We start from the raw sequence: 27392 nt of genomic DNA, 5'->3' as shown, positions 1-27392 counted from the left end.
TCTGTACGAGTCACGGATCAGGAGAGATTTCCAATTCCTTTTTTTTTTTTTTACTTTACAGCAAAGGAAACATTATTTACTTGTAATTACAAGCGTTTCATTAATGTTTTGTGCATTTTACTTCATAAACAAATAGTTGTACAGGATGTTTTTACATATATACATGTCAGTCGCTACACATGATTTGCATTTATGGGAGACTTAAGGCACACATCCACTAGCAGACCTCAAAACGACTGCACGATTACGACATTGTAATCGTGCAGTTGTTTGACAGTCTGTGCTGTGCCTACACTGAACGAGCAGCCGTTCAGTGTAGGCACATCAATCATCCCCTAATGGTGTATACACACGGTCAGATTTAGCAGGACGATATAAACGATAACAATATCGTTTATCGTTAGATCGTTTATATCGACCATTCTTTAGCCCCTTCCAACCCCCAAACGACGGACGATGATTGCGGGTCGTTTGGGGGTTGGTGCTGTGCTGGATGTTCGATAACGATCATCCAGCACATGCAGGACGATGTCTGATCTTACCGTGTGTATGCACCATAACTTGCTTAACCTAACGTTATCGTCAGGTTGTTCAGCCGATGATTGATGTCGGAAACGACCAGCGGGAGCTCGCATCGTTGGTTGTTTCCGACATTAATGTGCACGATTCTTGATCGATTGAACTATAACGGTATCGTTATCGTTAAAAAAAAATCGGCAAGTGGATGTGTGCCTTTAGGGAAAAGTTGAACCTTGACACACAGGGGTCTATTTACTAAGCAGTGTTAGGAGAAGTGAAAAATGAAGAGTGATAAGGTGAGAGCCAATCAGCTCCCAACTTCATTTTTCAAACACAGCCTGTGAGATGACAGTTGGGAGCTGATTGGCTGGCACCTTATCACTTCTCCTAACACTGCTTAGTAAATAGACCCCACAGTAACTTATCTTCTGGCAAAGTATGGTTCACGCCTTAGTACTTTTTGACACCTGGAGCTTTGCTATTTTATATGAGCCGCCCTGTCGTACTGGAGAGATTTGCATGGATGTTATAGGTGTGTGTATACTGAATATATGGTGCGTCGCGTCACACCTGTCACCATATTACAAATTCCACCCACATCCCCTGTTTTCAGCATATAGTGCTTAGTGATGATCAAACCAGTAACTATATGAATCACAGATCACTGCGCAGGTTATTTGTCCAACCCAGACAGAGTTGCAGCTGATTTGTCACTGGCTGAATTACAGAAATGCTGATGAACCGTGAGCCTATGGGTCTAGACAGAGTGCAGGCAGACATATTGTAACCTGAAGCACTGTTCATGAGAATGAGAACACTGCCTTCGTGCCTGATGCCTCAGTTAGGTCACTGGCCGGCTTGCCTCGCTGGTGAAATCAGATCTCTGTGCAACTATTATTATAGGGCCGAAACAGGACGGCGATAGGAACATTGGTATTTATTTTCCCAGAGATGGTATTACAGAGCCCTGGGAAAAACAGAGGCACAGCTGCGATCCCCGGCCTCTGGCTGGGGGAAAGGCAATCTTATTCAATTACTTTACCTAGGTGTTAGAGCAACTTTAAATTAGCCTTAATAAGATATGGAGGTTATATGTAAACTATATTTTAATTGAACTACAGTAACTCACTGGATTACAGACAATAATTATCCTTTATTTTCATGACTATATTGGTATGGTATTTTCTGTAAAGCGATGCGGAATATGTATGCTCTATATGATTAACTGTCAATAATTAATAAACATACAGATGGGGCCTCATACATCCAGCTTCCTGGCGCGTTAAACAGCCCTTCTAGTCGCGCCATGCCGCGGTGTGACTCTGTAGCGCCGAGCCTCTGTCCGTGCGTCTTTTTACCTTCAAATTAGTCTTAATGGCACAATGATGCGAATAGCAGGGGGGCTTCCAGCATAGCAGAACACATGCATGGTGGATATAAGGTTTTACATGAATTAGGACGCAGTATCTTCCCAGGGTTTGCATTTCACACAGTTTAATTTCCGATCTTGCAACACATTAAATGAGAACGGCAAATTCTGACAACAGGGTGGGTCTAACCTCCAAATACTTTAACCAACTGCTGATGTAGTAATTGATTCTGCAGCCACTAAACATGTTCGCAAGACATACACAAGCAGAGATCAAAAAGAGTCAAGTAGCTGAGATTATGCTTCAGGGAACTATGCAGCAATGTAAATACAGAAATGAATGTAGGAAAAGAGACCGAATTATAAGAGCTGTTGTTTTGCTGAATCGGGCAGCCAATGGAGACTGAAAGACTCCACTGGCTGCCCAATAACATCAGCTTATTAATTAGCATGGTGCAAAGAAATAAGTTGTGTTAGGACAACGCAACAATCAAACAAATAGGGGTCAGTTCTATTAGGGGTCATGTGTGGACAATGCACCAATGGAATTGTGTTGTGCCGCATTTACACTGCGCCAATTTTAATCCTAAACGGCACACTTTAGTTTGCTGCACCATAGGGGGGGGGCATATTGAAATAAGCAAATTAGGCGTTACAATAATTGCTGGCTTATGTGTCTGCTCATTTTACATTTTCCCCTACAACGCAACATATTACCCCACATTGGAGAGGTTAGAAATCGGTAACCTTTCCAGTAGGTGCATGGCACAAGGACACTGCCAGCTTGGAAGGTATGCAGTCGGGATGCCGATGGTCTAAATGACGAACGTTGGCATCCCGACTGTCTAATCCTAGCAAGGGTCTAATGACAGGCGTCGGGAGCTGGTAAGCTGGGTGCCGGGAACGGACAGCCGCCGGGGGAAGGGTGTTAGCTTAGGGGCTCGCGGAGGGGACTTAGGGTTAGGCACCCCCCCTGGAAGGGTTAGGCACCCCCGGGGGGGAGGTTATTAGGCACCCCCCGGGAGACTTAGGTTTAGGCTGCGGGAAAGGGGGGGTTAGGGTTAGGTACCCCTAAGGGAGGATTAGGGTTGGGGGGGGGTTAGGTTAGTTAGTACTTACCTTAGCTGCTGTCGGGATCTTCACTGGTGCCGGTCCTCCGGCGTTGGGATTATAGCAGTTTGGAAACTGCACATAAGTATGTAAAGCAATGTATATCAGAAAAGGAATATATCATGCGATGGAGGCCTGGCCTGGTGTTAAGCAGGCCTTGATTATTGTTTTGTTTCCATTTTTAGTTCTGCGCACAGTAGAGAATCACCTTTCAGACTGCAATGTTTGTGCACAATGTGTACAGAGCTGTACCGCGATTGTGCTTAATGTAGGCGTGGAAAGATCCATATACTGAGCAGGCACAATTGTGCTTTTATAAATGCGCTGCGCCGTATACTTCTTACGTTTTGCAAATGAACCTAACACCGATAACTATGGCGCACGCTGGACTAATGAAACCGAATAGGCAAATCCAACCAAGGGGTAAATTACTATGCAGCACCTTTCAAAGCGGCCATAGCTTCGGTGATTGAGAACTCTAGATTTAATGGGGCAATCATTTTAAAATTAAAATCACCTGTGCTTTGTGTTTAATATTGTCGCCCCTTTAAATCCAGCACCCGAGTTGCTACTCCTGTGACCATGACAACAGAAAGGTCGTAGCAAGAGCTTTGGGGGGTGGGGGGGGGGATTGGAACTGGTCAGTTGCAAGCTCATGAATATAGGTTGCCCCCATAAAATGGCTCCCCCCACAATGTCTAGGCAGTAAGTGACTCGTCCATTTCTAATTATCAAAGTTTCAGAGGCAAGTCAAATCCACAGACAGCTATATTTATGCTTAGATTGAAGCATACACCAAGTGTTTCATGTTTGTTTACTCAAACAGGCAGAATTCAACTAAATAATCAATTAAAGCTTAAAAAACAAATATTATATTAAATAAAACAAAAATGTAAATGACATACTAAAATTAAAAATAAAATCCTCCTTTTAGATGGGAACTGTAAAGGCATAAAAAGCACTGGGGGAAAAAAGCACAATGTGATATGATCAGTTGACTAAAATATGTCTCAATATAATTTAATGAGAATGTTTCTGAGCAGAGAAAGTGCTTCGGGGCAGGGCCCCTCGTCAGCTCAGTCTGCCCTCAGATGCCGCTTTCATGCTCATTAGGCGATAATGCTCTATGTTACATCTCCCTCCAGTCTTAGCTTCCAGGACTATTGATTTAGTCCAATCAGATTCCCTGTGTTTCTCACATGGTTCGGTTCTCCCTGACTATTATAACCATGCCCAGAACTGCGAGCTTCCTTTAACCCCCTACTACTCCTAGGAGTCTTAGGACACACATAGGCCCGTATTCAATTTGAGTCGAAAAGTCCGGATCCGCGATTCTTTTTCGCCTGTTTTGCTTTTACCCCGCATTCAATTTGAAAGCCTTTCCGCCTAGGCGGAAAGTCAATGCAATGTACTAGACAAAAAAGTTTTGCCTATGAATAGCAGGCGGAAAAAAGTGCAGAATTGGGGTTTTGGGGTGCAACGTTGCGGGAAGCCCCGTGCAGCCTTCAGACAGTCCCCCAAAGGTAAACTGTGTCTAAAAATAAAAAAACAACACTTAAGGACACCCGAAAAAATTACTTTGAAAAAGGGGGTAGAAAAAAGAAAGTTGGGGTAGAAAGTTAAAAACTAGCGAACTTGACTCTGGGGGGGTCCCCAAGTATGCTCCAAGTGTTTTTTTGATTGCAGGTGCTTGCGGCAGGTGGATTTTTCACAATTTTTTCAAATTCACTTTAGTAACTTTTAAATATGCTGACCCCTATTTTCAAGTACCCCAAATTTGCTGGGATAACTTATTTTCTGCAAAATATACTCCTGAATACTATTCTGCACGTATACAAAAACGCTATTTAGCAGCTAGTGAGACCTTTAAAACACCAAATACCTTCAGCAAGCCAAATTGGGGGGTACCATAGCTAACCCCCATGTCAGAGCATCTTTTGGGGGGTGTCAGGCTGATTTCCCCAATTCTGACAGTACTTTCCGCCAGTTCAGGTTTCCCCGGGTCCCGTTTTCGCCTACTTTCAAATTAAATACGGAGTAAAGCGGGCACGCACGCGATACTTTTCCGCCTACAAAACAGGCGAAGTAGGCGAAAAGTCCGGGCCGCAAAAAAGTATCGCGACTCGGCTCAAATTGGATACGGCTCATAGACGCATAACAAATAGTTACCAAACTCCATTAAGTACTCTAGTATCATATGCTACAAGCACAGAGGACAATTTTTTATGCGTCTGAGAATCCTGGATTTTATAGACAAACTGAAAGAATGAAAAATGTTATTAATATTTACTTCATTATTTATATAATGCACACACTGTAACCGGCACCCGGAGGAAACCCACGCAAACACAGGGAGAAGATACAAACATCACACAGACGGGGCCTTGGTGGTGATCTATACTAATATAAGAACATTGTGTCTGTCGCTTTTTTCCAAGTTGGTGCAAAAACTGCTGAACCGATTTTCATGAAATCTACAACAGTTTGTAGTGGAAACTCCTTGAAAAGAATAGGCTACACAGCAGTCTGTGCACAGGGCACACAGTGACATTGGTGTGAGTGGTGGGTGAATAGGATAGGCTACATAGCAGTCTGTGCACAGGGCACACAGTGACATTAGTGTGAGTGGTGGGTGAATAGGATAGGCTACATAGCAGTCTGTATACAGGGCACACAGTGACATTGGTGTGAGTGGTGGGTGAATAGGATAGATTACATAGCAGTCTGTATACAGGGCACACAGTGACATTGGTGTGAGTGGTGGGTGAATAGGATAGATTACATAGCAGTCTGTGCACAGGGCACACAGTGACATTGGTGTGAGTGGTGGGTGAATAGGATAGGCTACATAGCAGTCTGTGCACAGGGCACACAGTGACATTGGTGTGAGTGCTGGGTGAATAGGATAGGTTACATAGCAGTCTGTACACAGGGCACACAGTGACATTGGTGTGAGTGCTGGGTGAATAGGATAGGCTACATAGCAGTCTGTGCACATGGCACACAGTGACATTGGTGTGAGTGGTGGGTGAATAGGATAGATTACATAGCAGTCTGTGCACAGGGCACACAGTGACATTGGTGTGAGTGGTGGGTGAATAGGATAGGCTACATAGCAGTCTGTGCACAGGGCACACAGTGACATTGGTGTGAGTGCTGGGTGAATAGGATAGGTTACATAGCAGTCTGTACACAGGGCACACAGTGACATTGGTGTGAGTGCTGGGTGAATAGGATAGGCTACATAGCAGTCTGTGCACATGGCACACAGTGACATTGGTGTGAGTGCTGGGTGAATAGGATAGGCTACATAGCAGTCTGTGCACATGGCACACAGTGACATTGGTGTGAGTGGTGGGTGAATAGGATAGATTACATAGCAGTCTGTGCACAGGGCACACAGTGACATTGGTGTGAGTGGTGGGTGAATAGGATAGGCTACTGTACATAGCAGTCTGTGCACAGGACACACAGTGACATTTGTGTGAGTGGTAGGTGAATAGGATAAGTTACATAGCAGTCTGTGCACAGGGCACACAGTGACATTGGTGTGAGTGGTGAATTCGCTGCTGCCACCAATGTGTATAGCGCTGCTGGCCAAGTGGGCCACTCCAGCAACAGCAAAGCAATACAACTAGATCGCCTCAAATAAAAAACAATGATGGCAGAAGCGACTTCATCATGGGCGAAGCCGCTGGCTAGTATATCACCAAGGCTCTGTCTGTGTAATATTTGTGTGTATAATTTATATTTATATATATATACATACATACATACACACACACAGTTAGGTCCATAAATATTGGGACATTGACAGAATTTTCATATTTTGGCCTCTATTCACCACCACAATGGTTTTGAAATGAAACAAACAAGATATGCTTTAACTGCAGACTTTCAGATTTAATTTGAGGGTAATTACATCCAAATCGGGTGAACGGTGTAGGAATTACAATGGTTTCAATATGTGCCTCCCACTTTTTAAGGGGCCAAAAGTAATGGGACTGTCAACTCAAAAGCTATTTCATGGACAGGTGTGGGCTATTCCCTCGTTATTTCATTATCAATTAAGCAGGTAAAAGGTCTGGAGTTGATTCTAGGTGTGACATTTGCATTTGGAATCAGTTGCTGTAGACTCTCAATATGAGATCCAAAGAGCTGTCACTATCAGTGAAGCAAGCCATCATTAGGCTGAAAAATCAAAACAAACCCATCAGAGAGATAGTAAAAACATTAGGTGTGGCCAAATCAACTGTTTGGAACATTCTTAAAAAGAAAAAACGCACCGGAGAGCTCAGCAACACCAAAAGACACGGAAGACCACGGAAAACAACTGTGGTGGATGACAGAAGAATTATTTCCCTGGTGAAGAAAAACCCCTTCACAACAGTTGGCCAAATCAAGAACACTCTCCAGAAGGTAGGTGTATATGTGTCAAAGTCAACAATCAAGAGAAGACTTCACAACAGTGAATATAGAGGGTTCACCACAAGATGCAAACCATTGGTGAGCCTCAAAAACAGGAAGACCAGATTAGAGTTTGCCAAACAACATCTAAAAAAGCCATTACAGTTCTGGAACAACATCCTATGGACAGATGAGACAAAGATCAACTTGTACCAGAGTGATGGGAAGAGAAGAGTATGGAGAAGGAAAGGAACTGCTCATGATCCAAAACATACAACCTCATCAGTGAAGCATGGTGGTGGTAGTGTCATGGCGTGGGCATGTATGGCTGCCAATGGAACTGGTTCCCTTGTATATATTGATGATGTGACTGCTGACAAAAGCAGCAGAATGAATTCTGAAGTGTTTCGGGCAATATTATATGCTCATATTCAGTCAAATGCTTCAGAACTCATTGGACGGCGCTTCACAGTGCAGATGGACAATGACCCGAAGCATACTGCAAAAGCAACCAAAGAGTTTTTTAAGGCTAAAAAGTGGAATGTTATGCAATGGCCAAGTCAATCCCCTGACCTGAATCCGATTGAGCATGCATTTCACTTGATGAAGACAAAACTGAAGGGAAAATGCCCCAAGAACAAGCAGGAACTGAAGACATTTGCAGTAGAGGCCTGGCAGAGCATCACCGGGGATGAAACCCAGCGTCTAGTGATGTCTATGCGTTCCAGACTTCAGGCTGTAATTGCCTGCAAAGGATTTGCAACAAAGTATTGAAAAGTGAAAGTTAGATTTAGGATTGTTTAGTTTGTCCCATTACTTTTGGCCCCTTAAAAAGTGGGAGGCACATATAGAAACCGTTGTAATTCCTACACCGTTCACGTGATTTGGATGTAATTACCCTCAAATTAAATCTGAAAGTCTGCAGTTAAATCACATCTTGTTTGTTTCATTTCAAAGCCATTGTGGTGGTGAATAGAAGCCAAAATATGAAAATTCTGTCAATGTCCCAATATTTATGGACATGTATGTATGTATGTATGTATGTATGTATGTATGTATATATATATGTATATATATATATATATATATATATACACATATACACACATCCACGATCCGGCACTCTGTAGAACAAGTCAACTGCGCCGGGTGCCCTTCCACAGCAAATCCACCAAATGTAGTAGCTGAAATATACAATCCCAAAGGAGGCACTCCGGACTCGTAGGAAAAAACACATCACATGGGATACGGCGTTCAGTGCAACGTTTCAACGCCTTTATTGGCGTTTTTGTCAAGCCAAAGACAAAAACGCCAATAAAGGCGTTGAAACGTTGCACTGAATGCCGTATCCCTTGTGATTTGTTTTTTTCCTACGAGTCCGTAGTGCCTCCTTTTGGATTGTGTGTACATATATATATATATATATATATATATATATATATTTATTTATTTATTTATTAGTGATGGGGAACTGTTGTTTTCATATAGTTAGGTTATATTTTACAATATGTTTTACTGCAATTAGGCACATTGTGTATGTTGTACATAAACATTTAATAAAGAGTTGTTGCTTTGTGATACTGAACAATTAGTCGATTTTGCATAATGATTTGACCTGCAGCAACACCGTTTGGCAAAGTAAACAGCACGCTAGTTGCTAATAAATGCACATACAGACAGGTTGTGTTCTCCATAATTTACGAATTAATGTCCATGTATTTAGATGGGAAAGTAAAGAAAAAGTGAAAATACACCAAAAAGACAAAACACTATTTTGACATTAAGGATAAGCTGTGATATATGTTACGCTGTCTGTTACAGGTGAGAAAAAGGATTATTCTAAATTCTCTTTGGCAAAATGTAATTGGTATTTGCTCAAGAATAACTTTTAAAAACTTTATTTTTTGTAAACTCTAAAACTCCCAGTGCTTTTATCCTTCACCTTGTAGCTTTTTTTATTTTAAACAATAGTTTTTATATTTTGTAGTATTTTTTTATTTTTATTTATTTGGGAAAGGGATGTAGGGCAGTGGTTCCCAAGCCAAGTTTTAAGATATCCAAACTGAATGAAGTACTAATTAAGTTACCTGTGCTTGATTATACTAGTGATCATTCGAGCACCCTGCACCTGTCACAACTTGTGCAGTTCCTCTTTCCTGCCTGGGGTGTCACTCTTTGCTCTGGTGCTTCTAGCGCACTCTGGTCTATAGCTCAGCAGTTTGTTGCATTAGCTGAGTGTGTTAGACGCACCAGAGCAGAGAGCAACGCACCAGGCAGGAAAGAGGAACTGCACAGGTTGTGACAGGTGCAGGGTGCTAGATTGAAAACTAAATTATACCATCTACCTGTATGCACAAGCATGGATATCCTTACAACCTGGACTGTTAAGCTGGCCACACACTAGACCAACTTACATCCAACCAGCCAACTTGTTGATTGGTTGGAATGAAAATCTGGTAACGTATTGGAGTAAATGATGATCAGCAATTTGCTCCTAAATGCCAGGAAACAGATGAAAATGGTTGTTCAGACAAGTTTGTTAAATGTTTGATCTAAACAATTTGTTCAAACGACAGTTTTGGTCCATTTTCCAGCGTTTGGGAGCAACTTGCTGATAGTAATCCTTACCAGATTTTCATTCCAACCAATCAACTAGTTGGCTGGTTGGACAGATAATCTTTAGATGTGTGGCCAGCTTTAGGATGCCTTGAGGAACGAGATTTAGAGCTGGGGTGCTGGATTCTAATTGAACCAAGGCCCTATCAGTGTAGAGTTTGTATGTTCTCCTTGAGTTTGCATGGGCTTCCTGCTACAATCCAAAAACACCGAAAAGGTTAATTTTGTCAGGAGCCAATTAACCTAATGCGTGTTGGAGAATTATTTAGACTGTAAGGTCCACTGAGACAGGGCTTGATGTGAATAATTAAACGTACTCTACAAAGTGCTATGTAATATCGAAATATAGACGCCTATCTTAATACTGACGCCGTAATCCTGACAGACGTCATTCCGAACAAGGTAAATCCGGGGCGTCTTAGGAGTTAGCCGCGAGGGATGGAAGGTTTAAGCACCCCAGGGGGGACTTAGGGTTAGGCACCCCCCACGAGGGTTAGGCTAGGGAAAGAGAGGGTTAGGTGCCACTGGGGGGAATCGGGGTTAGGCACCACCCCAGAGTTTTAGGGTTAGGCACCACCAAGGGAGGTTTAGAGGGGGGGAGAGGGAAGGGTTGGGATACTTACCAGCCGGCATCGGGATCTCCTCCTGTCTGGCTTTTACAGTCGGGATTTGAACTGGCAGTCGCCTGTATTTCAATCCCATTCCGTTAGGGCTATATATAGGGTAATAATATGGTTGCCAGTAGCCATGTGTTGGCTATTGAGTCAGGGCACTGGTATACCAAGAAATACAAGTAGATTTTGTGTTCTCACTAAGCAGGTAGTAAAAATGTATTATTTCAGCATTGAAGTAACTTGAATACTAGATAACGACAGCAATAAAAGCACACCCAAAAAATGGCCAGTACCCCATATATATAGGTCCATTGCCATTTCAAAGCCACGTTTATGCGTCAGAAATATGGCCTTCCAAAATAGCCAAAAACACTGCTCAATATTCAACATCAAGACGCGTTTTACAAAGCACCCTCAGTGGCCTTCCTAAAAGCATGTAGAAGCAAATTCAATAAAAAAAAAAACACACAAACACGAAGGAAAGGAAGGGGGGGGGGGGGGTCGAGACTAAGAAGCACTTAGAAAAAAAAAAAAAAAGCACCAGGACAAACCAACCAAACAGGGAATCATTAATACATTCTTTATAACAATATTAATGTTCCTGAGACAGGACCAGTTGATGGTCTGGCAGTTGTCTTAAGTCAATGGACTTGAACACTGTAAATTAGGTGTATAAATAGCCATTACAGCCTATGGGAAAAATCAGCATAGAGTGCACGGAGACAGAAGAGAACATAACTCTACCGTCCCCCTCGGCCTAGCTGCATATTGATTCATCCAAGCACTAATCAGATTTTTCAGCTTGTGAAGATAAAAGGAATGCTCAGTACACATACTGTATTCAGGCACACGTCAGACTGATTAATAGGTTATCAGGGCATTGCATTGTACTGGGATGGAGCAGGTCTCGGTGGGCCAATGTGACCACTGAAATATACATAGGAAGTGATAGTAACTGGTAGTGTGTGTAGGGGGGGGGCAGACATTGCTTTGCTAGCTAATTCCATGTCTGGGACACATAACTACATGGCCACCTCCCCTGTACGTCTTAATAGCTTAGGAGAACAAAACCTGCTAGCTACTAGCCTGCTCTGTTTGATGCCTGTATTGAGGCTTCTGCTGACAAAAAAATCATTAGTGTCGTAAATTTTTGTTTAAAGAGAAAAAAAAAAATCAGAACTGTTTGAGAGAGGCACAACAGAGCGTTAGCTCTTCTGTCATCAATGCACATAGCCAGTGAGAGAGATGCTAGCATACGGCAGGCCTATAAACTCAGGTCAATAACCAATTGCACCATCAGCCGTGCCTCGAGACGCAGCAGGGCTGTTAAGCTGTCAATCTCCTCGGCTGTAAGAAGCCTGGCATGCTTCTCTTTATTATGAAGCTGTCTGAGCCAGAAGAAGGGATAAGTGATGATAAAGGTGAGTGAGATATCTATGATTAGGGCCCTGACTGGTCATGACTTCAGCTTGGGGTGTGTGTCTAGTTAGGATAGGATGAGAAGTTCTCTTTGTTTTTGAGTGTTTTTGAAATCCTAGTTAATGCAACTTGACAAATCAGCATGTTATACAGAACAAAAACCTGATGAATAATAGCATCTGTACAGAGAAATAACTGTATGCAGTATAGTCCCCTTCATCCAACAGAAAGTACCTCCGCTACTTCCAAAGACAGGATCGTCAAAGGTGCTCAGAATCCAATTTGGTATTTGCCACCACCAGATAAGGTCACGGCTATGATGATGACATTATGACCTAATCCAGAGAGCAGTAACTAGACTTTTTGGTGCCCTGTGCCAGAGAGAGCAATGGCACCCCCCCATTTTTTAAATAGGGACATAAGAGAGTGCACCTAAAAAAGGGCCATGGCCTCATGGGGAAGGGCCAGGGAAAAGATAGGAGAGGCCGGGAGATGCTGGGGATAAAAGAAGAAGCTACAAGTGAGAATGATAATAAACAGGAAAATTGACAGCCACAAACAGCGCCCCCCTGTCCTGCAGTGCCCTGTGCCATGGCACTGGTCGCACCACTCTAGTTACGGCCCTGCTACTCCATTAGTAGATTGAACACATTTCAACAGATGGGGTCAAAAACCTCGAGAGCCAACTTCGCAGTGTAGGCAGCCATCCCAACAGCCCCCATTTACATTATGAGTTTGTGAGAGGAAATGGTCATTTGACTTAAAATTATTTGTGGACATCAACTAATAAAACTGCAGGTTAATTCAGTTTAGAGGTACATAGAAAATCCCCAAACAAAACTCTCCCGCATGACACTGGGTGATCTGAAATGTCTGCTTAGTGTTGGTCTACCAAGCTAACAAACACAAAAGTATAGTCCTGGAGGGCTAGGGAAGAATCTGGGCTTATTAGGATCCATTCTTACAAGGATTACAGAGCCAGTGCACTACATATCACTACATATCAGTGTCATTAAAAGATAAGCTACCACTCTACTGCTTGTATCACATGGACACAGGTTCCAATCCTGCAAGAGAGCGATTCATATACAAGATTTTACAAAGATTGGACCAAGTGCTAGACATGAATTTTACACTCTGTCTACCGATGAATAAATAAATATATATAAGTCGCTGTAGTTTACTTACCAGACTTTTCCTGCTGTATTTGATAAATGGGCAGAACTAAAATGTAAATCTGGTACTGCTTAGATTTGACTACATTAAGATTCAACTGCTTTCCTATGTACCTGTAATGCTCCAATTTCCTGATCCCTAGGCCCATGAAGACTTTGACAATCCCACACTGGTCTTCTATGCTAAAGCATCACCCAGCTGAAAAAGGCCCATACTGGGATGTAAACATTGGGGTGGCTTCGGCAGCTGCTCTGCTTGTTTCAATAAGGCAAGTGGGACTATGAGAGACCCGAGCTTGGATATTTCACCCACATGGTGCATCACTGGTAAGTAAAAGAACTAAGTAAAAGACTGGACATTGCATTCGACCGTAACGTAGGGAATGTCACGTAACACTACAAGATCTAGATCTGCACCTTGACACCAACGGATGGACTCAACGTCAAGAAATAAAATTACTTTTTTAAGGCCTAGAGTACAAGCGATTTTGCAGTATAGCAGATTTCTACTCAAATACACTCACTTTACTATCTATTTATGCCAGTTATTTATATAGTGCATACATATATTCCGCAGCACTTTACAGAGAATATTTTGTCATTCACATCAGCCCATGCCCCAATGGAGCTTACAATCTAAATACAAAACCCAATGGGGGTACTTGGAATGATCTTCGCTAGTTCATAGTGATTATGATGTTGAATGAGAAACTAACTAACTAAAAGGATGTCATCATGCTCCCAATAAACAGGATGTGGCAATTAAACTGGGTTGTACACAGGAAAACAAAATAACCCTTGCGCGCACCCACAACAAACCGGTTGAAAGTCTACCTGTTGTGACATACTCCCCTACCATTTGCTGTGCTACCACCGATAACACTGATGTGACGGCCACTCCTCCACACCTGGCCACTCCCCCACACCTGGCCACTCCTCCACACCTGCTCAGCTGGCCACTCCTCCACACCTGGCCACTCCTCCACACCTGCTCAGCTTGCCACTCCTCCACACCTGCTCAGCTGGCCACTCCTCCACACCTGCTCAGCTGGCCACTCCTCCACACCTGCTCAGCTGGCCACTCCTCCACACCTGCTCAGCTGGCCACTCCTCCACACCTGCTCAGCTGGCCACTCCTCCACACCTGCTCAGCTGGCCACTCCTCCACACCTGCTCAGCTGGCCACTCCTCCACACCTGCTCAGCTGGCCACTCCTCCACACAGGGTCAGATATGAAAGACAAGGGGGTAGTGGAATAGAGATGAGATGGGGAGAGATAAGAGACAGGGAGATGGTGGGGTGAGTGTGAAGCAGATAGAGATGAGAGACATTGAGAAGGGGAGGTAGGTGGACAGATCAGAGACATGGTGGACGAGGGGGAAACAGGCGAGATACAGGGGGGCAGAAATAAGATGATGCAATGTGCGGTTACAGTAGAGAGTAGTGTCACATCAATGACCTGGTAGATCTGGTGAATGCCACATACAAAAACTTGACATTCCTAATTGACTCAAAACATTACCTGGGGGAAAAAAATACCGGCATAAACAAGTCTGAAGAGGTAGGCAGCGTATGTATCCATGACAGCGTATCCATAACAGGTTTATGCAGTTCTTCATTTATGTGCCTGAAGTTATCCATTCCGCCAATGTCACATAAGAACCTTTTGCAATGAACTTTTAAATAAACTTAAAGCCATTGATAAGTGACACAAACTATGAAAACTAAAGACCCGGCATATGGCAGGAACAAAACACCAGTTAGAGTTCCGGAAAATTTGGCAAATGGTTAGAAATTCCTATCAACATTTCTTAGGTCAGCAAAGAAAACTCTTAAAAAAAATAAAAATAAAAAAAATGCGTATGTGAAAATACAACTTTGAGAGTTTTTCATTTAAAATACATAAAAATGTAGGTACTGTAGGAATGATTTATAGAGATAAAAACCCAGCAGAACACCACATGTTTATGTCATTTGCCGATATTAAAAAATCTTCCCCCTTCTAGCGATTGTCAATCAATAAGGTCATATTGATCCAAGCAGAACACCTCTGTGTTACAATATAATACAAGTCCAGGACAAATGGGATGGTATACAGCAAGCATTATCTGTGACCTGCCACAAAGAGAAATGGTGTCTATCGTACCAGTACCATCAAGTCATTATAATGTTTTCCCAATGGATATCTGCTTAATGCAATCTCTTCTCTCTATACCGCCTCTCCACAATATGTCGTGGGGGAGGGCAGAGTTGCTTAGCAACCTTATCTCTTCTGCTGGTCCCAATCCATTGGATGTTAAGGGTATATAATGTTTGGGGTAGCTATTGTCACATATTCTTAATGAGATATAGGAGGTGGGTAGGGGGATAACACAACATGGTTGGAAGAGGCTTCAAAACTCATTTACAGACATTATCCCAAAGAGAATGTAAAACCATATAATAATCCAAAAAGGTTTTCATAAACTCTGGTGATTTTTGAATTCTGAAGAGTTGTATCTTGTACATTTTGGACATTCCTGGCCTCTCCTATTGGAAAATCACAAAACCACTTCATAGCCCATAATTCCTCAACGTCCCTTTCCTCCCAAACATACAAAATAACACAAGTACACTACTTTTTGTATGTTGTGTCCTGATTAGTGTTTTTGTGCATTGCTTATTAATTGTATCAACATCATCTGCTATGATTATATGCTAACAGGAGCCTTATGCATATATTCCATACTTTTTGTTGCATATTTTAGTCAGGATTTTACTTGTTGTATGTGACATAAGAAGAGATTTACCTAACTTTCCATAGACGACATGTGGAGGAGTTGCCCTTAACATCCAATCAGATTCTATCATATATCATGTACAGATGTTCTGATACATCTAGCCACAATATACTAAGAAGTGTGACTTGCCTTGCGTGAGTGAGCCGCCCGGTCCTGTGCTACTCTGCTAGCGTTGGGCATCGTTTATTTGCCGAAAACGCGTCTAAGTCGCAAAGCGATGCAACTAGGTCGCTCCAACAGACTGCGTTGATTAGTTTGATATGCGACTCTTGTATATCTGTGTGCGACTGAGTCTGTATATGAAGCACAACGGCACTTGGAATGAAAAAAAGAAGCGGCCGCTACATTGTAGCACTTCATATAAGGGACTAAGGGATCTATTCATGTAGAACATGAGGTGGCTAGTTATAGATATCACAATATATCGCATCACATCGATGCAATATATAGAAGTTTAGAAGCCATTCATGTTTACTTACCTCTCTGACGTCTTAATGCGCTGTCCGGGACGTCAATACCTGAGCGCAGTGAAAATTCAGACATATCACTGCGCATGCCCCGGCGTCCGAGAGCAGCAGGTCAGGTTAGACCTGCTGCAATGGATGCTGTGAAAAGGGGGCGGAGCCAGTGCCGGGCAGACAGCAGGGAAGTATGCAACTTCCCTGCTTTATTCGGTATGCGGTACAGATTACGCCATTCTCAGATGGCTAATCTGTACCGCAGGAGAGGAACGGAAAGTTGAGCTTTCCGTTCCTTCAGGAATCGCAGGCATGGAGCGGGGGGGGGGGGTACTGCTGGAGAAGTAATACACTTCTCCACGGTAAACTTGCCCCATGAATGGCATGAAGCAGAGAAGACCCCTGATTTCAGCTAAACAGGGCTCTTCTCAGCTTCATGAATAAACCCCCAAGACGCAAACAGATATACAATTGACGCCTATCAGGTTAACCAGCACAGTCTGCTGGTGCTTCCTTGTCGCATCGCTGCGTAAAACGGCTAAACCCATCTAAAGTGCAGGTTAGCGCGGCCAAACCAAGGACTCTTCACACAATTCTGCTCACCTCCTCAATTTGGAGAGAGCTAAAATGCCGGCACCAGCGGGCGCCCGCCACTGCCCCCCCCCTTCCAGACTGTCGATCACACTGTGAACACTCCATGCAACCGGCCACGGTAATGTACCTTGACACATGCGTAGAAGGACGATAATCGATCAACTGCGAAAACATCCGCATAGCGTACAACTCTGAAGCAGGCCCTCCATAGACACATCCGCTGTACACACCCCGCGATGCACTATAGATATATCGCCCGTTCAATGGAACGGGTGTACCCAGTTTAAGAGTACGCCCTGGGAGCCTGTGGGTGTCCCAGCATTTCTTGCCAGCCGGCAGCACATTCTGGGATTTGTAGTTCCACAGCAGCGAGAAAGCCAATAGTCGCCTGCCACTAGCACTGCTTACCACCTGCAACAGAATGGATTTCCTTTGGTCAGTGGCAGAAGCTCACTAGAAAGACGAGTTCCTACCTTTTAGCGTGAGCCACAGGTATTTTAGAAAAGATGGAAAAAGCACACAGCCTTGTAACTAATATTCGTTCACCGATACTATTTTACTATTTTGTAGTCCCGTCCAACATCGATATATTAACCTTTACAGAATGCAAAACATTTCTGGCCCAGCTTAGTTTCACAAAGGATTTCTGTTTTCTTTGTACCAGGTTCCAGTTCCCGTTCAAAGTCTAGTCTGTGAGCACTGATATGGAATGCCCTCTTCACCTGTCACAGGGCGTGTTTCATCCAATATCACATTCCAGCTCCAGAAAAGTCCCTCGGTCCCGTTCACACAAAGCAATCCGAGTACTTACATTAAGATGAGCAGAATACAGATAAGTTACCTCTCCGACTTCCAGTAATGATTAGGACACCAAGCAGATATGATGTCACCAAAGAATGTTAACCAGACCGACAACGAGAAAATAATGAAATTATTGTGCCAAGAACGCAGATATTTTTCTATCTCACTAGGGACCCTGCTTCCTTCTCAGTCAGTTACACCAATATATTTATATGTATTTTTCTTTCTTCTTTTTTTTAAATAAAGAAAACAGTTTCATGAAGTGGCTGTGACCAGCACAGAGCTGCTATTGTTAGCAGTTCAGTCCCAAGGGAACCTTATGTGAGATCAGAAGTGAATTCGTTTTGAATTCTCTCAAACGCACCCGTGACCACATCAAAGATGTCAACTGCAGACTAGACTTGTAAACCACGAAAACGGCTTCCAAAACCACCGCCGAGCGTCTGCACAGATTTATCTCACAACTGGCTATAAAATCACAGCTAATACAAATCTCGCTTATTTCAGGCTCAGATTCCAATTTATTTATTTTTAATCTAAATTATAAATGACATTATAGTGCCCTATTGCGGCCAAAGCCTAGCTCGGAATCGGATACCTACGCAGCTGATTGAAATTCTTTCTTTTTACGCTTATGGCGTCTCGGAGATTCCAATGTAGGAACTGAGTGGCAGTTAGACACCTGTGTCTATTCTGTGTCATTGTACTGACAGATCACTATACTGTACCAAGGATCTCTAAACCTGAAAAACAAGCTGATCTAGTATGAAAAGGCATATTGTATTTTCGCAGATACAAGTGAAAAAATGTAAATAACAGAATTTAAGATATTTGACATTATGGGGCATATTCAAATAGCGCTGAGATTCCATCAGAATGGTGCTCGCTTACACCCCACAGGCTACACAAGCCGGGAACTCTCACTACTCTTAGCTAGCTTGCCATGTCAGATATGTCAGATGAACGGTTTGAACGATTTTATCAACGATTTGAGACTGTATTAAAATGAATGGAATCGTCCAAATCTGACTGCGAACACATCAGATGTCAGATATCGTTATCTGACAAGCGGGAACGCGCATCGTTCATCGTTGCAATCACACATGTCACATTTTCTTTCAGATATGAACGATTTTTAAAATCGTTATCGTTCAGATCTGACAGAAAATCTAACCGTGTGTATGCACCATTATACTGATTCTACCCTATATTTCTTCTTGGCTAATTTAAGGCAATTTAATTACTGTTGTGTTCTTCCGCAAGTTACTGAATGGCTTCCAGAGGTTTCGTCATTAGCCATAAAATAGGACTGCAGTAATATGGTGTGTACGGGATGTAGTTTATATGCAGGTGGACGGAATGTCGGCGGTCGAAATACCGACGCCGGAATCCCGAAGGGAATTGGGATAACGGCGTCTGCATCGCGGCCGCCGGAATCCCAAATGAAGGATCCGGGAAAGTATCAGCACGTTGGCCGGGGGATGGGGGGGGGTTAGGCACTCCCCGGGGAGGGTTAGGGTGCAGGAAGGGGGGGTTAGGGTTAGGCACCACTGGGGGGAGGTTAGGGTTAGGCACACCCCGGGAAGGTTAGGGTGCAGGAAGGGGGGGTTAGGGTAAGGCACCACTGGGGGGAGGTTAGGGTTAGGCACCACTGGGGGGAGGTTAGGGTTAGGCACCACTAAGGGAGGGTTAGGGTACTTACCAGCCTCCGTCGAGAACTTCGATAGTAGGGCTTCCGGGGTCAAGATTTCAACCAACAGCAGCTGGTATTTCATACCCAACCAGGTGTGTACAGATTGTATCAACCTCAACATAATTTAAGTATCTTCAGTTACAAGTCAGTTGAAACTTGGCATGTAATGTATATTTGGGGATGGGTCTAGTAATTCCGTATTGTACAGCTGCACCTTTTTGGGTGCCCGGAGATTTACATTATTGATACAGAAATCGAATGTCTGCTGTTAATTTAAGGACTGTACATACAGGCAACTGTGTCATGATAGGAAATATGTATCTAGTGGTGAAAATTGGGCGGTAGAGCAAGTTCTCAGTAGGTGGGTGTAAAAATATTGATACAGCTGAAACGAGAGCAGCTTGCGGGTAATTCTGATATGGGGCCCAGTGTTCTCGATCTACACCCTTCGTCTAAACCAGCTTCCATGGGAAAGGCAGAAAGCAGATTTACTTCCCTGGGTTGAGTTGTAAAACAGCGTCCCTGATTAACTCAGAAACAGACATATACTAGGAGATATATGGGAAATAATGTTGGCCTGTCTTATGATCTCATTTAGATTTGGGATATTCAACTCATTACTTTGAATTATAAGGGACATTAGAAGACACCAAGATGTTCTTTAGCTATATAAAGGCATGCTTTAACACAGGTCAAAGAAAATCGGATATGGTATAAAAGATATACAAGAAAAAGATAGACTATGTCTATATAGACAACAGATGTTAGACAGGCAATAAGGTCAACAGGGACAAAATGTCGAGAAATAAAAGATCGACATGGATGAAGATTGACTGGTACATAAGGTCAACAGGGTCAAAAGGTTGATGCAAAACCAAAAAAAATAAAAATGGTCAACACTTTTTTCTAACCGTCAGTTAAGTGTCTTAACTCTAACAAAAAAAAAAGACAATGTGTCGACCATTTTTGTGTTGACCTCGTCGACCTTCATCCATGTCGATCTTTTGGGAGTTGACCTATTGCGTGTCTAACATCTGTGTTCTATCTAGACACTGTCGACCTTTTTAATGTAGATTAACTGTAACCCAAAGAAATCGGTGGTGGCTCGTAACACCTATTATAAGTAACAGTAGCATTCTAAGGGCCTTCGGTTTCATGCGAGCCAAGGTAACATGTGAATGGCATTTCCATGCTCTATTCCCAAAAGCTTCTTCCTGATACTCAGGTCCACCCCCTCAGTTCAATGGCATGCTGGTATGATAATTGGTCTGTGATTAAATTGTCTCTGCTGCGAATTTGGATGTGACAGAGAAATTAGGCTGGGCACACACTTGGCGATATATCGCTCGTTCTATCGACGAGCGATATGTCGCATGTGTATTGGCAGGTGCCATTCGCAGACATATCAGGTCAGCCGATGCACTGGCTGTATGTATGGGCAACCAGCCAACCGCTCGTATACATGCTGCAGGGGTCACCGACACTGACATCAGGACTGGGTGGGTACATTTAAATGCCCGACCAGTTGTGATGTCAGTCCAGACATATCAAGCGGCCAATTGTTAAGTGTGTATAAGTTACCAATAGGATGTTCTGATGGCAGATCGTTCTATTGACCGATCCGTAGACAAAGTGTGTACCCATCATTAGAGTGTAACCCATGTGGCAGGGAGTGCTGAGCCTGAATAGAAAATCACTATGATGATACCGCTGTGCAGAATAGATTGCCACTGTATAAAGTGCAATATTGCACAAGTCCCCCTACTGAAAACTGAAGTGATGATATCACAACTCTCAAATTAAGATGGATTAAGTCACTTGTAGGTGATGACATCCAAAAACTCACCCTTTATACTGGTATTATTTACAAAATGATATGCATACAGTATATTCACATAATTTATGCATAATGATAGTAAAACATCGATACACAGAATGGAAGTTACTCAAATCAATTAATAAACCCATGGCAGGTGCATGTAAGGGTTAATCTAGATAAGAAAAAAAAAACAGCAAAGATGTTTTTCCCTGAGCACACTGCAAATAGGCCAGCATATAGAAACTTACATTCTACCTGATAATAGCAATGCAGAGATCTCAGTTGCATACATTTGCAAATATATGGTAAGCCACCAGGCCGCAGCAAGGCGTCTCTGTTCTGTTCTGGAGGTCCCCGCGCATTAAAATGCAGAACTAGCATTTTAAAGCAGATTTTTCCTCGCAGCTCCTGAGGGTACGAGGAATAATCCTGCCTTTAGTAGCTAGTGCGTGAGGTTCCCGCAGAGAATTAAATCGGGCAATGCTAGGTAAATACTGACCGATTTTTTTTTGATCAGGACGACGAACAAGGCGATTTTTCATCATATTGAAAGTCCCAATATCTGTGCTACACATTATGCAATTTTTTTTTATTAGAAGCTACCGAGTTCCCGCCACTACTACCGATTTCCCGCCACTACACACTGATTTTGCATATGTCCACCCACGAGGAGGACACAGTGACAGGGAAACATGGGAAACATGGGTAGATTATTAAGAATGCACACACAGCTCGTTATTGGAAAATTGAGGCCAAGATTTTCAGTCTTGACTGACAGATCGGATAATCGAAGGAATGCGTTTGTGGATATTTTCTAACCGTTTTATGGGTGAAACGCTGACACCATCGTTCATACACACTATACAATAAAGGAGGCCGATCAACCGATTATTGGCAAGTTGGCCCAATAATTGTATAGTGTGTACATAGCATTAAGTGTGACAATATTTTATTTGCTCCAAGTTTGTGTTCATATTAAATATTTCAGTGATCCCATCGCTTTTCTGAGTTCATAAGTGAGTTTATGCCTATACAGTATTACATGATATACAATGACATTATTTATAATAGATTAGACATTTTCAAAGCTGTACTAACATTCAATACAGTTAATAGCCCATCAATACTTGAAATGTTATATGCCCTGCACGGGTCAATCTGTCTAGTTTGCCTAATGGTAGTAAATCACCTGCCTGCTCTGTTTTCTTCATCCTAATGAGTGAGATAGGATAGGAACTGTGAAGTGTTAATTACAAGGGATATAGACACTATGGACCAAATGTAATAGCCTGCCTATTGCAGAAAATGTTGAGATTTCAGCAATTTAGTTGTGAGATTTAAAGCAGATAATTTTTTTTTGTTTTTTAAGCGAAACCAACAAAAATTCCAAAACCAGAAGACGACGGTAAAGCAGAAACAACAATCTATTGAACAAGTTTTTGTTTTCGGGATTCCAAAAACAATCCCTACTGTTTGTTCCTCTGCACATGCTCAGTCATGCGCTCGGGAACAGTCTCCGTCCTGGCTTCCCGGTGACCGCGGAGCGGTAAGTACAGCTCCAGCCTCCCGAAATTGATTGATATGTGTATACAGGCTTTATACATGTATCTTTATGTGCTTTTATAGTTAACATTTATGTATAAATGTTAAATATAAAAGCACATAAATATACATGTATACAGGCTAGTATAAAGCCTGTATACACATATCAATCAATTTTTGGGGGGGTTTAAAAGGCTCTAGAGTGACTTACCTGTCACTGATCACCGGGAAGCAGGGACGGATTTACAACTTGCTGCAGGGACTTATGGGAAGATTTCCCTCTGTCCCTGCAGTTTTCGGGAAATGTAAGTATTTTCTTCATGTTACGCCATTCTGAGATGGCGTTATATAAAGGAAACATTTATCGAGTGATTTAACACTTTTTTGCTATGCTGAATAGCAAAAAGTGTTAAAGCACTGTAGAGAGCAATGGCTGATCCCTACAGTGCGGTATTCAGCGAGATGGGAATCAATGTAGAAGATAATTACGTTATCTTCTCCATTATCCCATTGCTGAATAGGGAATTTACATAAAAAATACGGAAATCATAGTTTCTGTATTTTTTATGTAAAAAAATCAATGCTGAATAGACCCCTAAAACCAGTGGTCAGGGAACAGGGGTAAATTACCCCACATGGGGTAAAAATTAAATTCCTGGGGGTAATGGACGGACAGCTGGGCATGCATATGAATCATTCTATAATATAGAATGATTCATATGCATGCCCGGCTGTGCCGCAGGGAGGCTCTAAGCCGGACGCCCGCTGAGATGTTATTACCAACGGGCTCCCTGCTCCTTCCCTGCATCGCCGTGTTAGCCGGAGGTTGGAGTTCTCTTCTGAACTCCAGCTTCAGGCTCTCTTCATGCGCACTATGGGAGAGACGTCATAACGTCTCTCCCATAGTTCCGAGGGAGCAGCGGGGCGGACAGGATGGCGGCGGATGCAGGAGCGGGGATTAAGGTAAGTGGTTTTTTTTTGTACAAGCGGCACTACAGGGGCATTATATGGGGGCACTACTACAGGGGCAGTATATGGGGGCATTACTATATGATTTCCTTCCTTTCAAATCAAGGGGGTAATGTCGGCGTATCTAAATATATTTTAGGGTAAAAGATAAAAGAGTTCCCATACCACTTCCTTAAACCCTTAATGCAAATCATCTACTTAACAAGATCAGGGATTCTTCATATGGCCACACGCAGCTAACATATAGGTGCTCAGCCGGATAAGGGAACATCCGGAGCAGAGTCCAGTTCATGATACATGCAAGCGTATTTTTTCCAGCCAGGAACTGTTCAATATTGGACAGAACTAGTTCAGACTAGTGTCGCCAAAAACAGGCGCCAAAGCCAACAAAATCACCAGGCGTGCCAATCTTAATTCTACGTGTTGCAACCCAAAACATGGATTCATGGCATTCAGCTTGGGCACCTGCAAACCTCTTTCTTTACAAAACTAAAAAGTTTAACATCATCTTGTAAAGTACATGTATGGATATTATATTATTATCTTGTGAAATACCTAATTTGCTAACAGGTATAATTAAATAAAAGCAACCTATAAACTAACATATAAACTAGTTTATAAGTTGTGAAGCAGATTTCTACATGTTCTGGGCCAAGCAATTAAGAATTTCTGAAAGCGACACGTTGGCACAGTGGTTAGTATAGATGTCTGACAGTACTGGGACACGTCTTTTAATCTGGCCAGGGTCCTATCTGTGCACTGTTTGTACGGTCTCCACGTGGTTGCTCCAGTCTCCTCCCACTGTCCAAAAACATGCTGTCACATAAGGAAGGGGGGTGTGGACCGGGGGGTGTGTGTGTTGATTTTAAGGCCCTGTAAAATATTTGCTGAAAATAAATTATATGTAATTACACATTACACTGACTCATAGAACTTCATTATAAACTTTGTGAACCCATAATGAGTGCAAGCTCTTGCAACCAGCTTTTACCCGATCTTCATTGTAGAACTCAACAGATAAACTTGTTTTTTTAAAACCTTGAATCAAATCTTTTTGTGTATTTTTTACAGCCAAAGAGAGAAACATACAGGAAAAATAAATCCATTAAAAGTGGTGCATCTGATTTTATGGCAATACATAATCCTTTTCTGGATGTCCCAAAGCTGAAAGAATACTATCTGTGTGTGACTCATTCACCATGGGTGGATGGTAACAGGTGAGCTCACTCCACAGTGTGTGTGGAGCACAAATATTGACAGAAAATAACTTTTGTACTACATCAGGGCAAACAGATCGCATGTACACAAAGCCAGCGGCCGAAGATCCCCCTAGAATGTTATGTATAGATAATTATTATGATACAGTCACAGGTCACGGAAAAAAACAATTAGAACTTTAGCTGTATCCCACAAGGAGGGCGCAACGTTGCCAAGAGCCAGTGACACACAATATTAAATATATATATATATATATATATATATATATATATATATATATATATATATATATATATATATACATACATACATACAAAACAAACTCAGCTCTCATTTGTCTGAAACATTCCTGACCAAAGTTTATTTTCTTTATAAAACTGAAACGTTGAACTATAAGTTTGTGTGGACCAGTTGTTACTTATTAACCGCAAGTGCTGCTAGTCTGCCCACGCACAGTGTAATATATATATATATATCTACATACATACGACAAACCATTAAGATTTACTGTTCTTGAAACTTTTCTGACTGTCCTCATATATTTATGTGATTTTGCAGAATAATACAGTATCAAGCCCTTTGTTTTTGGATGGCGAATTGCATCGTGATACCTGTACACCACCAAGCAATCAGCAGACACTAACAATACAAATAAGAACACTAATTTATCCCCTTGTAATGAAAGGCAGCTATGTCACCCCCAGCTCCATGTGACAGCTAGCCCAATGTGTGCACAGCATATGTCACCTGGAAGTGTCACTGTGCCACAGCAGGAATATATCCAGTACACCTGATCAGAGACCAACTCACTACCACAAACCTGAGGCATAGGAAACGGTGGCCTGCAACACACTGCATGGCAGCAAAACACTCAGAGCCCATCCACAAGTTATACCTGATACATACTGGTGATAGAAGAAGCAATAGGAATGACTGGGGGATAGTAGGATATAGACAGTGAGTACAGTACAGTAACTCAGGTGAGTGAAGCAGGAGGGCAGGGACCGCACTCACCTTGCCTGACAGCTGTGATCGGGACACTCTCCCCGCAGCCCCTCACTAAGTCCAACACGTCGTATCTGGGTAGCCCGGACACCGGCACCCCGGCCACCTCCAGCAGCAGCTCCCCTGCCTGCAGCTCCCCATCGCCGGAGTCCTCCACCTCCCCCAGATAGAGGAACTCTCCGTCCTCCGCTCCCCCCAGCACGGGCAGGCAGAGCTCCCCCCCGGGGCCCCGGCTCACCGTGCACCGGTGCACCCTGCTCGTCCAGTGGTTCTTCTTCTGGATGACTTTGGCCATGGTGAGAGTCCCGGGGCCGGCGGCTGGGGCGCAGGTGTCAGCGGTGAGTGTCCCCGCAGCCCGCACTCACTCATCACTCTGCAACTTTCTATCACCCGGGTCTCTCCCCCCGGCCGACGCTCAGCCCCGCAGCTCCCCCAACTCCCGCGGCTGCTGCTCGGGCTGTTCCCTCACTCAGTGCTGGGAGAGAGATACAAAGGTTCCTTCCATCCCGTCCCAGTGTGATCCTCACTCCTCACTCCCGCACGCAGGCGCACTGGGGCTCCTACCTCTCCCTCCCCATACTGTACACAGCACAGCACCCTTCCCTCCCCTCCAGGGTCCTAGAGCAGCAAAGAGATGCCTCGGGTCAGTCAGTGCTCCGTGTGTGAGCTGTGAGGGAGCAGAGAGCTGCCCCGGGTCCAGGGGCAAACGCAGGATTTCTAGAGGGGGGGTTTCCAAATGCTTGGTTTTAGAGCGAGTGTGGCCAGTCCATGAAGAGAGCATCATTAGCTGTCATGCAAAGTTCAGTGTATGTCATAATTCCGATGTAAACATAGTTAATCCATTAGATGCGGCGGTAGGGCAATCCTGCACAGGGGCAAATGCAGGATTTTTATGGGGGGGTTTCAAATATATATATATATAATGTGTGTGTATACACATATATAATACATATATACATACACACGCATATACATACACACGTTACACATACCTTACATGCTCACACATATATATATATACACACACATATGTCACATGTATTTTACAAACAAACTTACCTTGCAGCAGATCAGATCGGTACAGGTACGAGCAGGCTGGCACCATTTAATTATGCCCCTCGCGGGTCACTCGGGAGGGGCCAAATGACTAGATTCTAATGAAATCGCGTCATATTGGCTCCGCCTCCTCCATATTGACCCACGAATCGCGGGTCAGTGTATTATAGAGCACAGAGCTGCCGCAGGTTAGTAGTGTGTGAGAGAGCAGACAAGTGCCCTGGATCA

The 27392-nt window shown here is 43.1% G+C and overlaps 1 protein-coding gene across 8 annotated transcripts in view; it reads right to left on the bottom strand.

Moving 5' to 3' along the window:
- Positions 1 to 26649, bottom strand: part of MAGI1 (membrane associated guanylate kinase, WW and PDZ domain containing 1) — a 576221-nt gene extending 549572 nt beyond the window's left edge. For all 8 annotated transcript variants that reach the window (XM_088473383.1, XM_088473386.1, XM_088473385.1 and 5 more), the window contains exon 1: positions 26118 to 26649. In XM_088473383.1, coding sequence (XP_088329509.1) covers positions 26118 to 26403 — 286 coding nt within the window. In that variant the 5' untranslated portion in view covers positions 26404 to 26649. The remainder of the gene's footprint in view (positions 1 to 26117) is intronic.
- Between the last annotated feature and the right edge of the window lie 743 nt (positions 26650 to 27392).

This window comes from Taudactylus pleione, unplaced genomic scaffold (genome assembly GCF_031769625.1).
Source record: "Taudactylus pleione unplaced genomic scaffold, aTauple2 ptg000135l, whole genome shotgun sequence".
Taxonomy (NCBI): domain Eukaryota; kingdom Metazoa; phylum Chordata; class Amphibia; order Anura; family Myobatrachidae; genus Taudactylus; species Taudactylus pleione.
The sequence above is the reverse complement of the archived record's forward strand: the minus strand, read 5'-3'. Positions and strand labels throughout refer to the sequence as shown.